The 12,484-nt window shown below is 33.0% G+C and overlaps 1 protein-coding gene across 1 annotated transcript in view; it reads left to right on the top strand.

Moving 5' to 3' along the window:
* The window catches only part of Tak1 (TGF-beta activated kinase 1), a 37,243-nt gene that overhangs the window by 1,632 nt on the left and 23,127 nt on the right, over positions 1 to 12,484 (top strand). Inside the window, exons 3-8 of the mRNA XM_088268529.1 lie at positions 499 to 678; positions 1,237 to 1,375; positions 4,031 to 4,131; positions 4,677 to 4,904; positions 5,547 to 5,732; positions 8,233 to 8,335. Coding sequence (XP_088124655.1) covers positions 499 to 678; positions 1,237 to 1,375; positions 4,031 to 4,131; positions 4,677 to 4,904; positions 5,547 to 5,732; positions 8,233 to 8,335 — 937 coding nt within the window. The remainder of the gene's footprint in view (positions 1 to 498; positions 679 to 1,236; positions 1,376 to 4,030; positions 4,132 to 4,676; positions 4,905 to 5,546; positions 5,733 to 8,232; positions 8,336 to 12,484) is intronic.

Below are 12,484 nucleotides of genomic sequence, written 5' to 3' on the forward strand. Positions count from 1 at the left end.
ATATTCAGAAAGCTTAATTATGGACCTGATTTTATGTGTGGAATAATATAGCGACACAACTTTGAATGTAACATTGTGAAAAATCTTTAAAAACTATTCAAGTCCGTTTCAAGAAATCATTATTTTTAAAACTTGTTTTCCATATTAAACTGTGTTCAATTAAAAACTCGACCTTAATTCATTCCATGTGACTAACTCAAAATAATAATTAACATTAGAATTCATTTTAATTAATTAATCCATTCCGGAATCCCAGACAATATATATTCTATATACTTTATGTTCAAAAGCCTAAACAGAGAAAATCTGTAAATCTTTACTAAAATAGTAAAACAATAACAATACGAGCACAAAAAAATTACTTCAACTGGTTTTACAAGTAACAAAAACAATTAATTCGGAAAAAAGTTCGTAACCCGAGTTTCCACTGTAGTTTTTTTCTTCCTATTATTTATTAACTTCTTTTCACATTGATTGTTATATTGTTTTTCTTTTCAGGGCGTAGCATATTTACATTCGATGACTCCAAAACCCTTGATCCACCGAGACCTCAAGCCGCCGAATCTCCTGTTAGTAATGGGCGGACTGAGATTAAAGATTTGTGATTTTGGCACAGCAGCGGATAAGGCTACCAACATGACAAACAATCAAGGAAGTGCGGCTTGGATGGCGCCTGAGGTATACTTCATTCGCAGATTAAAAGTTTTTTTATATCTAATGAAACATGGCACCTTACAAGGGCCCAGAGCAGCCGTGTACTGAGCTTTGAGAATAGGTGTTTGCGAAGAATTTTAGGTGTGCGGTGATTTTACTTTGTGAGGAATGAAGGGATAAGGCGTAGGACGATTCAGTTGGCTTGGCCATGCACTCCGCATGCCTCCCGAGAGCCTTAATCAAGCTTGCCTCTCTTACAAGGCATTAGGTTCGCATCACCCAGGACGACCACTGCCGACAATTCGTCGGCAGTTCTCGCCAGAACTTCGGGACGCAGATCTGACTTGTGAGGATGCAAAGGCGCTGGCAGCCGACAGAAAAGCCTGAAGAGTGTTTGTGGACTCCATATGCTCCACTTAGGGAGCGGATATGGTTTAATTGATTGTATTAATAATATGTTTGATGCCAATTTATTACATTTTCGAAATTGAGGGCATTTTTTATATTACGTTGTAAGATCAAAGAGTAACCTTACACATATATTTCACATGTGACATACATTTCTACTGATTACCTTTTCAGGTTTTTGAAAGTTCATCATATACTGAAAAATGTGACGTGTTTTCATGGGGTATTATACTATGGGAAGTATTATCGAGACAAAAACCATTTGATGACATTGGCGGGACGGCTTATAGTATTTTATGGGCAGTTCATAATGGTAAACCCTCTCTTTTATATTTTTATTTTCCATATAAATTTAACACATCTTTGTTATTTGTATGTATGTATGACAATCAAACTCCAATACAATGACCATTAATATTTGCTTGTACCTTTACTCACTACATCCGCGATAGGGAACTGTTATTAAATAAATACATATATATTATTCTAAAAATAAAATAAACGGAATGTAATTTACTTTAACATTTTTAATCTGATAATGTTTTTTTTTTCACCTTCGTCATCTGCACTACATTTCATTGCATTTTTATATTTTTAAATTATTTGTTACAGCTATCGGTATAACATTTTGTGTCCAATATTACAAACATTCCTTTTTTTATCTCTCTTAAATTTATTTTAAGTGTAGCACTTATTAGGCTTTTTAAACTTTAATGACTTTACATCCATTGGTTGTAAAGCAGAAATGGCATTAGATGGCAGAAATCCGTGTTGAATGTTAAAAAGATTTATGATCTAAGGATGCGTAGGACAGTTTATTTTATTTTATATAAACTTCATGTACAAAAAAGAAATAAGAACATTAGCGGGCTTATTGCTAAAAAGCAATATTTTCCAACCAACCAAAAACAGACTAGTGATATTGGTCAAAACATTTGATACCATATTACCATACAGTTATTTCCCAACAATAAAAAAGTTCTTTTCTTTTTGATAACTCCTCGTTCCAATCATTAATATACTTTTTAGAAATATCCAATATCTTCCAAGCTTTTTGTTTGGCGCATAGCCCGCAAGACATTTCTTTATATTTTGGAAATAAGGAGTTTGTTTATTAACAAGATAAGATTTTCCAAAAACAAACCAGTTTCCATCATGTTAGCGCATAGCATCACTATCAAACGAATCTTTTATTTCGTTCCACTTATCTCTTCTTCTTTGTCTCCTTCAAATTTGAATATGTTTTAAATTATTTCATCCATATATTTTTCACTGAAAATTTTCCTGGGTTCAGCCTAAATATTTTCAATCACTAGCCGTGATTGGATCTATATTGATCTTGATTTTCTGGAAATTTTTGTCTGTTATAAAATCAGTTAGGCCAATCATCGGTGCACACAAAATCATCTCGTCTAAATTGTGCCACTAAGTTTTATTTCTGAGCTTGTAAGAACGGACCGTCTATAGAAAATCTGGCAAGCCTGCATTACCAGCAATCAAAGCAATGCTTTGTCCACATCCATATGCTCGTTTAATTTTTTATTTTAGTTATTTCTTTACCACCTGCGAAATATAGAAATCTTTATTTTTTTATAATGTCAGCACCGTTTTCAATGTTCTAGGCAACTTTGTGCAATATTTTTTTTGTTGCACCACATTTAAATTCTCGAATAATTTCAACTTCTTAAATAGAGAGACATTTTCTTTTATTAGCATACATGATACCAACATATGACTTCGTTTGGCACTGACAGTAATTTTGCCTTTAAATGACTAAAATAATTATTTGAAGTTTTGAATGCAGTATATTGGCCACCAATGCAATTTTAACTACTTCACTCTGAATGAATAATATGAAAGAAACCTAATTTATATCACTAAAGAGGCCTTAATTTTGTATAATTATACACTTTTAGTCATCTTTTGGTATTTTTTATTATTCTGTAAATTGGATCCTTAGCTGCTACAAATCACAAATCATCTGACGTTGCTTAGTATATCCGTGAAGCATCCTCGTTATAACTGAGAAATTCTATACGAATACATATTTCAAAACTAAACCTTTTGAGTTTTTAGCTCATATAACCATGATTTGTCCGCCTCCGTAGTGTAACGGTCAGCGCCGTAATGAAGGTCCCGGGTTCGATTCCCAAGGGGGTTCAAATAAATATTTGTGATTTTTTCACTCTAATATTTATTCAATATTACCCTAGAATCGTACCTGAAGCGGAGGGCTGATCACCTTTAATTCCTTCATGTGTTAAACGATCAAGATAACACTGCGTTTATATGATGCAGTGCCCTATGCACAATCGGGGTGTGGACAAGGGTTTGAAGAATAACCGTGATGAACAAAACCGTGCTCTTTATAAATACGTTAGGCTGTAATATGTATATCATTTTTTGATATGAAATCTTGCATTTATTCATAACTATTAACAAGGTCTTGTATTATATTATGTATTATATTATATTATGTTTCTTATATTGTATTCTTATATTCTAACTTTAATCTAAACTTTTAATTTTATTTTTACATTTTATTATTTTTAGTTTCAGTAACTGCAGGTACACAGGCAATGATATGTATATTTATTTTCAAATTTTCTCTAACCTTTAACAATAGACCAAAATCTCATCAATTTATATACCATAAAGTTTTTTTTTCAAATCATTACAAATAATATATGTATCTGTATAAGTGACTCAATAAAAAAATCACTCTAGATGCATGGGTATATGTATGACATTACCAAATATGTTCACCACTTTGAAGATGTACTCTGTATTTAATTTCAGCATGAAGACAGAAGTTGGCAAGGTGTAATCTGTGATAATAATCACTACCTTTTTATACCTATGTAGATTATGTGTTATGATAATGAATACTATGCGTATAACTTCAGTTATTGGCATCATTTGTAACATGGTAAAAAATCTTTTCTGTACATGCTCATTTGGATTTTAGGAATCCGGCCACCGCTCATAGAGAACTGCCCAAAACCAATTGAAAATCTCATGACTCAATGCTGGAAAAAAGTTCCCGCAGAGCGGCCTAGTATGCATGAGGTAATTATATATAAGTCTTGGGTTGTGGTCCCGTTGTTAGTGTCGCGGACTCTCGAGTCAAAGTTTCCCGGTTTGAACCCACTCTATCACAATTTGATACCTAGTTCTAATAATGAGCCGCTTAGGCTCACAGAAATAGTATGAAATTGTAGTATCTTTGTAAACATTAAAAACATAAATACATCTCTTTTTTTTAAATTCCTAATTCACTACTGGAAACTCCTCCACTAATAAAGTAATACATGATTTTATCATGTCCATAACTTTTTTTAAATGTAGCTTCCGAGAGAAATAAGCCGTTGCAATATATTTTACCTCTTATTTTTTAAACTACAAATCTTATTTATATGGAGAGTTAAATTTGTAAAACTATGTCCTTAAAATAAAAATAAAACTACATTTTTATTGTTTTATGAAAATACTTAAAGGTATACTTCATAAGCGTTTTCCCATTAAGATCAGTACCATGGAGGTGCTGTTTAGAGTTGCCCAAGACAGGAATTCCTTTATTTATATATTAATATTGTTGTTTATTTTATTTTCAGGTAGTGGAGAGTATGAACATTCTATGTGAATTTTTTCCTGGTGCAGATACACCTATAATCTACGAAGGAAGCTACTCCGAAGAGTTGATGAGTGAAGACAGAGAGGGGCAGGACACTCTAGACTACAACAGCTTCCCTTCAGACCGGTCTCTGGATGACACTATTTCTACCCAACAGTCTAACGCGTCACATCCGCTATCGACACAAGCTGTCATGAGAAGAAATCATGTACGTTCACCGATCAGACCTCATAGTTTTGTGGAATCTCAGATTAGTAGATTACAGCAAAGTGGAGCCGCTTCCGCCGCGCCTAGACCCCTAAGTATAGCCTTTATGCCGCACACTAAAACTCCCATCGCTTCCTGCGGATCTAGTCGTATAGGTCAAGTGCAAATTCCAGAACATTTCAAGAAAAATACTCAACCGCAAATGAGTCCCGCAGAAAGTACCCTCTCTAATCAAAACGTTCCTAATAAAAGTCCTCATCGATTACTCAAAAGTCCCCAAAGAAAAGCGCCTTTTCTCTCTCCCGACAAGGTGTCGCAGAGTAACAAGCAATCGCCCTCGGCGAATGCTGCACCTTGTTTTGCATCTTCGAACAAACCGCACGTAAACCAAAACCTATCGGGAGCCAGCACTCCGCAAAGTGGTACACAACAAGAAAGTAGATTTATAAACAAAAGTCCCGTGTACTTCAGCGAGAGCAGTTCACCCAGAAGATCGCCCATGTTAAACTACAACGTGGGCAACATGAACCCGAGGCATGCCGACATGGAGGCGTATTGGAACCGAGAGAACCAGGAGAGCAGCAGTAGATCGCCCATGAGAAATACTTTATCTCCTAATCCAAATGCTTACTTCTATCCTCAGAGTCAAGACAACTGGACTAGTAGCCCGGGAGACCAAAGTGGCGACGGGTATTGGAACAATGTAACTTCGTCCAACGAAGGTGGCGTATACACTCACCCATTTGTGAATGGCAACATGTTTCAAGGTGGATTGTTAGGCGCTCCAGAATCTAGATCCCAGGCACCTTTACAGATTTCTGTGGACCCAGTTAGTATTCTTACCTTGACGCCTTTCTACCTCTGATGAGCTTCACATACATGACACCTATACATATCTCATTACTACAATCATTTCTACATTGTTGCAGACAAACACATACTTCTTTATTTTTTGCATTAATGACAGTAAATATAAAAAAACTTGTTTTGCTTGTTGTTGCTTTGATTTTGATTTTAACACATTTAATCCATAATGGTATCTATATCAACTATCATCCACCATTTAGTAGCAATTTTATTTTTTAACTCAATGCAATATGCTTTTTATTGAGTTGTTACCAAATACTTATTTCATATCTATCTATCTATGTTAATAATATCGGAGCTGTCAATAATTTTTTTTATAGAATAAATTCAACTGTTTCCTATTTTTGGATTTTTTATATTAAATAATATAGAAAAACCTGTACAATAATTTACCAAAAAATTTCTTACATATCTATTTTCTATCATATCTCTTGATATATTTAGGGACAACAGATATAACCGACACAAAAGCTTCATGTTAATTATGATTAAACACTCCGCCATGCAGTGCCTTGTGTTTACATCCATAAACATTTTAATTGGGAAAACTAAATATTTCACAAAAAAATGTATGTGTATAATGTATAGTGGCTGTCCCAATTAATTAACTAACTGCAGTAGACGTGTTAACATATGAGGTGTTCACTAGGAAAATTGCTTTCTCCATTTTTTTCAAAAATTGTTTTGTTTCAATCATGTTTTCTACAAAAATATAGTATTTATAGACTAACCATAGCCGGGTTTGCAAGAAAATGGTTAATTTTACAATATAATATCAAATACCTTAGTTACAGTATTATTTGAATAAATCTCTAACATCATTGTTTTTAAGTCGTTTTAACATCTAATCTAAGCTATATTTAGAGAATTTCGTAAATGTTTAATCAATCTCATTCGCACATTATTCTGAACCAGAAAGATAAATTGCAGTTTATTGATATGATTCTGTAAACATAATGAAATGACATTAATTGCATGAGTGTTAGAAATGCATACTTTTGACAACAAATAATTTGAAGAATCGTTATAAATGTATGCTTTATATATGTATATAAATATATTTATAAATATATATATAAATAAATATATAAATAAATATATAATATATATATATATATATATATATATATATATATATATATATATATATATATATATATATATGTATATATATATATGTATATATATATATATATATATATATATATATATATATATATATATATATATATATATATATATATATATATATATATAATGTAGCTTGTTTATCATCCGACTTGTGATATCTAGTATCTTTAGCATTAGATGGGATAAATAGCACCCACTGGTTTTCCTTTGCCAAATATTTTGTCATCAAAAATGAGTCATTACATAAAATAGCCCAATGTGATTGCTATCACGATTGTATTGGCTCAGGTGCCGACCAGTGCTAGAACAAGGAGCCAGAGTGCTTTGATCCATGAATCAAAATTGGCTTCAGTTTAATATTTTATTGCATAAATTATTTCACAAAGATTATTCACAGTTCTCAGCTGTCATCTTCTTATAGAGTGGCGGGAAAAGGAAAACAATTGCTATTGAAAATCATCTAAAATTATTTTATTTTTCTAAACTATTGTTATCAATATGTAAAATAAGGAATTTATGTGTGGAAAATTATATCAGCCATTTGGTCATCTTCAGCTCCTGTTAATTTTTTAAATAGAGTTATTTATTAATAAACAATATAATTAGATGTCTTTAACATATAACATGTCATTTGAGCATGTGTACATTTAATTTTTGTGTTTACAATAGTATTATAAAACTTATTAAGTCGTAATAAGGGTAACAATAATTAATTTTTGGCATTATTTCATATGAAATCATTTAAGACAACTATATAATGGCACAACGGTATAATAACAAATCTCCTTTTTTGACACATGGAGAAAAATATGCCAAAAGTATGTATTGTAGTTACTTTCTGCATACGCAGTTTTAACGAAATTTCCTAGAGTCACCACAGATCCATTTTAAGTAACGTGATTTATGTATACTTTATATGTTAATGTATTTCTTAAGGCAAACTTACATTTTAATTGATATTAATGACCCAACTGGGAATCGAACCTGGAACCTCAAGCGTAATAACCAATCATGTTAACCATCACGCTACAGAGGCAGATAATAAAATCTAATTATATTTGTGTCATCCATTTACAAAGTCGCATGAGTATTATTTGCACGCTCACAGTTATGTAGGCATATCGCATAACGAGTAATTTATGATTGTGCAGACATCATGTTTGTATTCGAGTTTAACAAATTTGAACAGGCTGCTCTTGTGCTAACCGAATGCCCGTTGATTAGACTACTAATTTACGGCTCTTAAAACTACAATCCCAGAACACTTTACAAATAACACATTACTAGAATGGAATGCTCATGTCCTGATTCGTTTTGTTTGTACGATTTAGAACGCTTGGGATTTAACCAACGACGATGACGATGACGGCGCTGAGAGCCTGGAGATGCGGAATATGGCGGGATTTGACCAGATATTGAAGCAAGCCCTGAAAGGTAGGAAATTGTTACTTTTGTATGAAGTGATGCGTTCTGACTGATCGCCATACCAGAAAATATTAAGCAACGCTTATCGAATCTTCCTCCTAAAGTGATCAAGATTGAACTGATATTTTAATCAAACATATTCTACTATTGTTATTTATTTTTCAGCTAACAATCATCTGTCATTAATCATTAGCCTAGTATACTACAATAGTTGCATTTTCCAAATACGGTACTAGGAATGCAGACTTGATATCTAGAACAGTGACCAATCGGTAAAGAATATGCTACCTCATCGATGTTAACTTGATGGTTCGCCATTACCATCTCTCGAACTTACTGAATCATCTTGTCATCAGACTAGACATCTCAGAGAGCCAAACCTCATTCATTCAAACCAAAACCCATTCATTCAGTCGTATGCGCGTTGAAGCACAGCCCCTGTACTGTATTGACTCTTGTTAAATTTTAACTTCCTTCTGACCTGAACAATTGGATTACTTCTCTTTATGCACACTGCAGTTACCTTAAATTTTCTGCTACCCCCTCGGAACAATTTTAACTAAAATATCAAATTTTATTTGCTGGTTCATAGGAGCAAAAATAAATAATGGAGGGAGATTTTTGCTCAAATGTATGTTTTTATTGATTTTTAGTTTTTTAATTCATAATTTACGCACTTTCCCTATGCTACCGTTTGTTTAAGATACGTCAGTCTGTTTTCCCTGTTGAATTCGATTTTATTCACTTTTTCTCGTTTTCTGACCAATATTGGATGAAAAAAATATAATTTTACTCTCTAAAAAGTACAAACACACGCGATGCATATATTGTAAAAAATTGAGGAAAATTGTAACGATTTTTGTTATTTTGAAAATTAATCATTAAATACAATGCAATATCACAAGGATAAAAAAAATACTATAGACGGTATAAAAATACTGTAGACAGGTTTGCCCACCTACCAAAATTTCACGTCGAAGGGGGGAATAAAATTGCCAGTGTTCCCTTGTAGTCGGAGAAAAAAAATATTTTGCCCACTTCCCTGCCCTCCATTCTGTATCCTGAGTACCGTACTCCCTAGAAGACCTCTCTAGCTTCCACTAGAGAAGCGGTACCGCCCCGTTGGAAATCTGCGGTGTGAACTGTAGATAATAGTTTGAGTATTTAACTCCGGAATTCTTGAGTCGAGACTTGTTTATATGTACGAGTATGGACAATATTATCATAGGTTAATGATCATTATCAAATTTCATCAAAATCCTTAGATAAAATTTTTGAAATTTTAATTAAAATTTTAAAATAATTTTCGCTGTATAGTATAAATAGGATTCGTTACGGAGCTGCGCGGGTTTCTCGGTAAATTGGAACCGCGCTATTTATCCGCGTGCGATCGGTATTTATCGAGTGATTTAATTTGGCGTGCTGCGAAATGGTTCCTTCTGCGAATCGGTGATCTCACCGCAAGCGCGACACAAGATGGCCCCCACTCCTACTATCTCACCTCGCACGCTGACCCTCCACTTCTTAAGGCCTCACTCGCAATAATAGAATTCATTGGGCGTCCGGCTGCGCTGAGAGCCGGTCGTCACTTTACGGCCATTTTTAAAAAATATGTACATATTGAATTTTTGTTTTGTTTTTTAGAATATATATTTTTTTAAATATATAATTTGTTTAAATCCTTACCTTTCAACAACTCTTTTCAAAACCATATATTTTATTTTGAAGAAAAACTGATTTTTTCCTATACGTTTGGAAATAATTGATTTTCAGAAAAGAAAAAATCAATTACGTCAAATGTTACCTGAGTTTAAAGGCAATTAAGTTATTTATCAAATACTAGGCCTTAAATACCTCGGGAACGCCTAATAAAGTGAACAGCGAGTGTTTTTGTCTAGAATTTTCACTCATGAATTACATGAAATTATAGTAACTTTAAACATAAAGAGTAAATCCACTCACGAGTAGGCATAGGCTATAAAACTTAAAAAGTTGAAGCCTGAGTAGGGTCATGATAAGCGGTGTTGCAAAGGTCGTAGCTAGATTTCAGAGTCACTCGGACGTTAGGTAATTTAAAAAAAATGTGAACAGTGAAGGGATCACGGAAAAATTATGCTTATTGATACGACAGATTGATCCTAACAAAAGCGATTTGCATTGATGTGAATTTGGACTGAGACGCTAACTTTATCTCGGTTTTTTTTTTCATATTTTGTCTACGGCATCAAAACGGCTGTCTAATTATTATCCGTATTCGCGATTCCTTTTAAAATTTGACCGTGTAACCAAAAGTCCGAACAAAAAGGGTTATCAGATTGGTATTCTTTTAGTTATAGTAATTACCGCACGCATCACCCTTTTCATCTTCCCCCAGGAATCCAACCCCAAGACCACTACCATGATAAAACGATAACCTTCGATAGTGTCGAAAATCCGTTTAATATTTTTTTCTTGCATTCGCGATCTACATGAATTATATAGCTGTTATTATTTTCGTTCGAGGAATAAAATCTTCACTTAAAAGCATTATTCTTTCAATTATCTAAATGTTTTACTAGGATTTTTAATCAATTTTTTTAAACATACTGCGTACTTATTCCCAGTGATTATTTCGAATAACTCATTTTGGGACAGTTTTAAAATCGGTACAATCAGGCACCCATAAAAACGTCAAAACTAATTTTTAAAGAGCCCTACATAGGATAAATAATTGAATTTAAAATAATTTAATCGATTCAACAATTAAACGTTAACCATAAATATAACAAAATAAAGTAATACTATAAATCTAAGAAAAATTACCGCCATCCTTTAAAATATCATATTTTCCTATCGGAGATAGAAGATTCATATGAAGCATATAAGCCTTAGAAACACGTGCTGACAAAATTGACTTTTTTCTGTGGTTTGAACGTGAATAATGTCAGTTAAATTTGGACGTTGATGAAAAATCGAAAACCGTTTTCCTCTAAAACGTAAAAAAAAATTAAAAAGCAAAAGTTACCTTTTCAGTACCAAAAAAATAAACATTTTCCATATTTTTTGTTCAATGTTGCATATATATATATTTAAAAAAAATTGGTCAATTTCAATAATATTTTGTTTAACCTAAATACCCAACAAAAGCATTGTTTTCTCTTTGAATGCGAAATTCATGCAAAACACCTACTTCCGCTAGGAAATTTTATGATGAAGCTATTCCATTTAAGCCAGTGTTTTTTATGATCACGAAACGATGTTTTACAATTAGTTTTTCTTTTTTTCTCAATAATTAACTCGTTTTTAAACTAAATATATCAATTATTTGAATCGCGGAACATCACAAGTAATCGATTTTCGTTGAACCATCGGTAAAAACATTTACAAGTTTTGACGTTGATTTATCTACTTCTGAATTGGCAATACTGTAAACGAAATCGTGTGTTCCTTTTTAAAAAAAACCGGCATCGGTAAACTAGTTTAATTTTAAACATAAATTTAATACTCTGGGAAAAATAGACGAGCTCACTTTATAGCTTCAAAGATCTGAGACTTAACATGTTCCTCGCTCAGAATATTACGTTACATCAATTTCGGAATAGCTATAAGTTTGCGTTCACACAAAAGGATGAGGCACATCTGTTTGTTCTCCGTATTCCGTACAACTGTCAAGAGCTCGCGAATCCGACGCCCAACAAAGGAACGCACACACTCGCACCGCGCTGCGCGTGACGTCATTTAGAGGAAACCCATCGAACACTTTTCTTTATTCAAATGGCAAATGGATTATCGATCTTATCACGCTAATACATTCAATATTATGATACCCTGAACTGGTACCCGATGCGTAGGACCCATTTACTAGAGACCAAATCCTCTATGCTATAAAAAATAAGGAATGAAGAAGGGAGTTATGGAAATACAACATAATATAGTCAAACTAGGTCCCGTGGTTAGTGTCGCGGACTCTTTCTGTCAGAGTTTCTCGGTTCTAACCCTTTTCTACCACAATTTGATACCTATTTCTAATAGTGAGCCGCTTAGGCTCACAGAAATAGTATGATATTGAAATATTTGTGTAAATAATAAAAACACAAATATTTCTTTTTAATTAAAAAATTATAATAATAAAAAGAGTTTTTCCACTGTTCTGACAATATTATTTAATGCACTCGGTCA

The sequence above is a fragment of the Brachycentrus maculatus genome, unplaced genomic scaffold (genome assembly GCF_059751285.1).
Source record: "Brachycentrus maculatus isolate JH-2025_06_01 unplaced genomic scaffold, ASM5975128v1 h1tg000326l, whole genome shotgun sequence".
Taxonomy (NCBI): domain Eukaryota; kingdom Metazoa; phylum Arthropoda; class Insecta; order Trichoptera; family Brachycentridae; genus Brachycentrus; species Brachycentrus maculatus.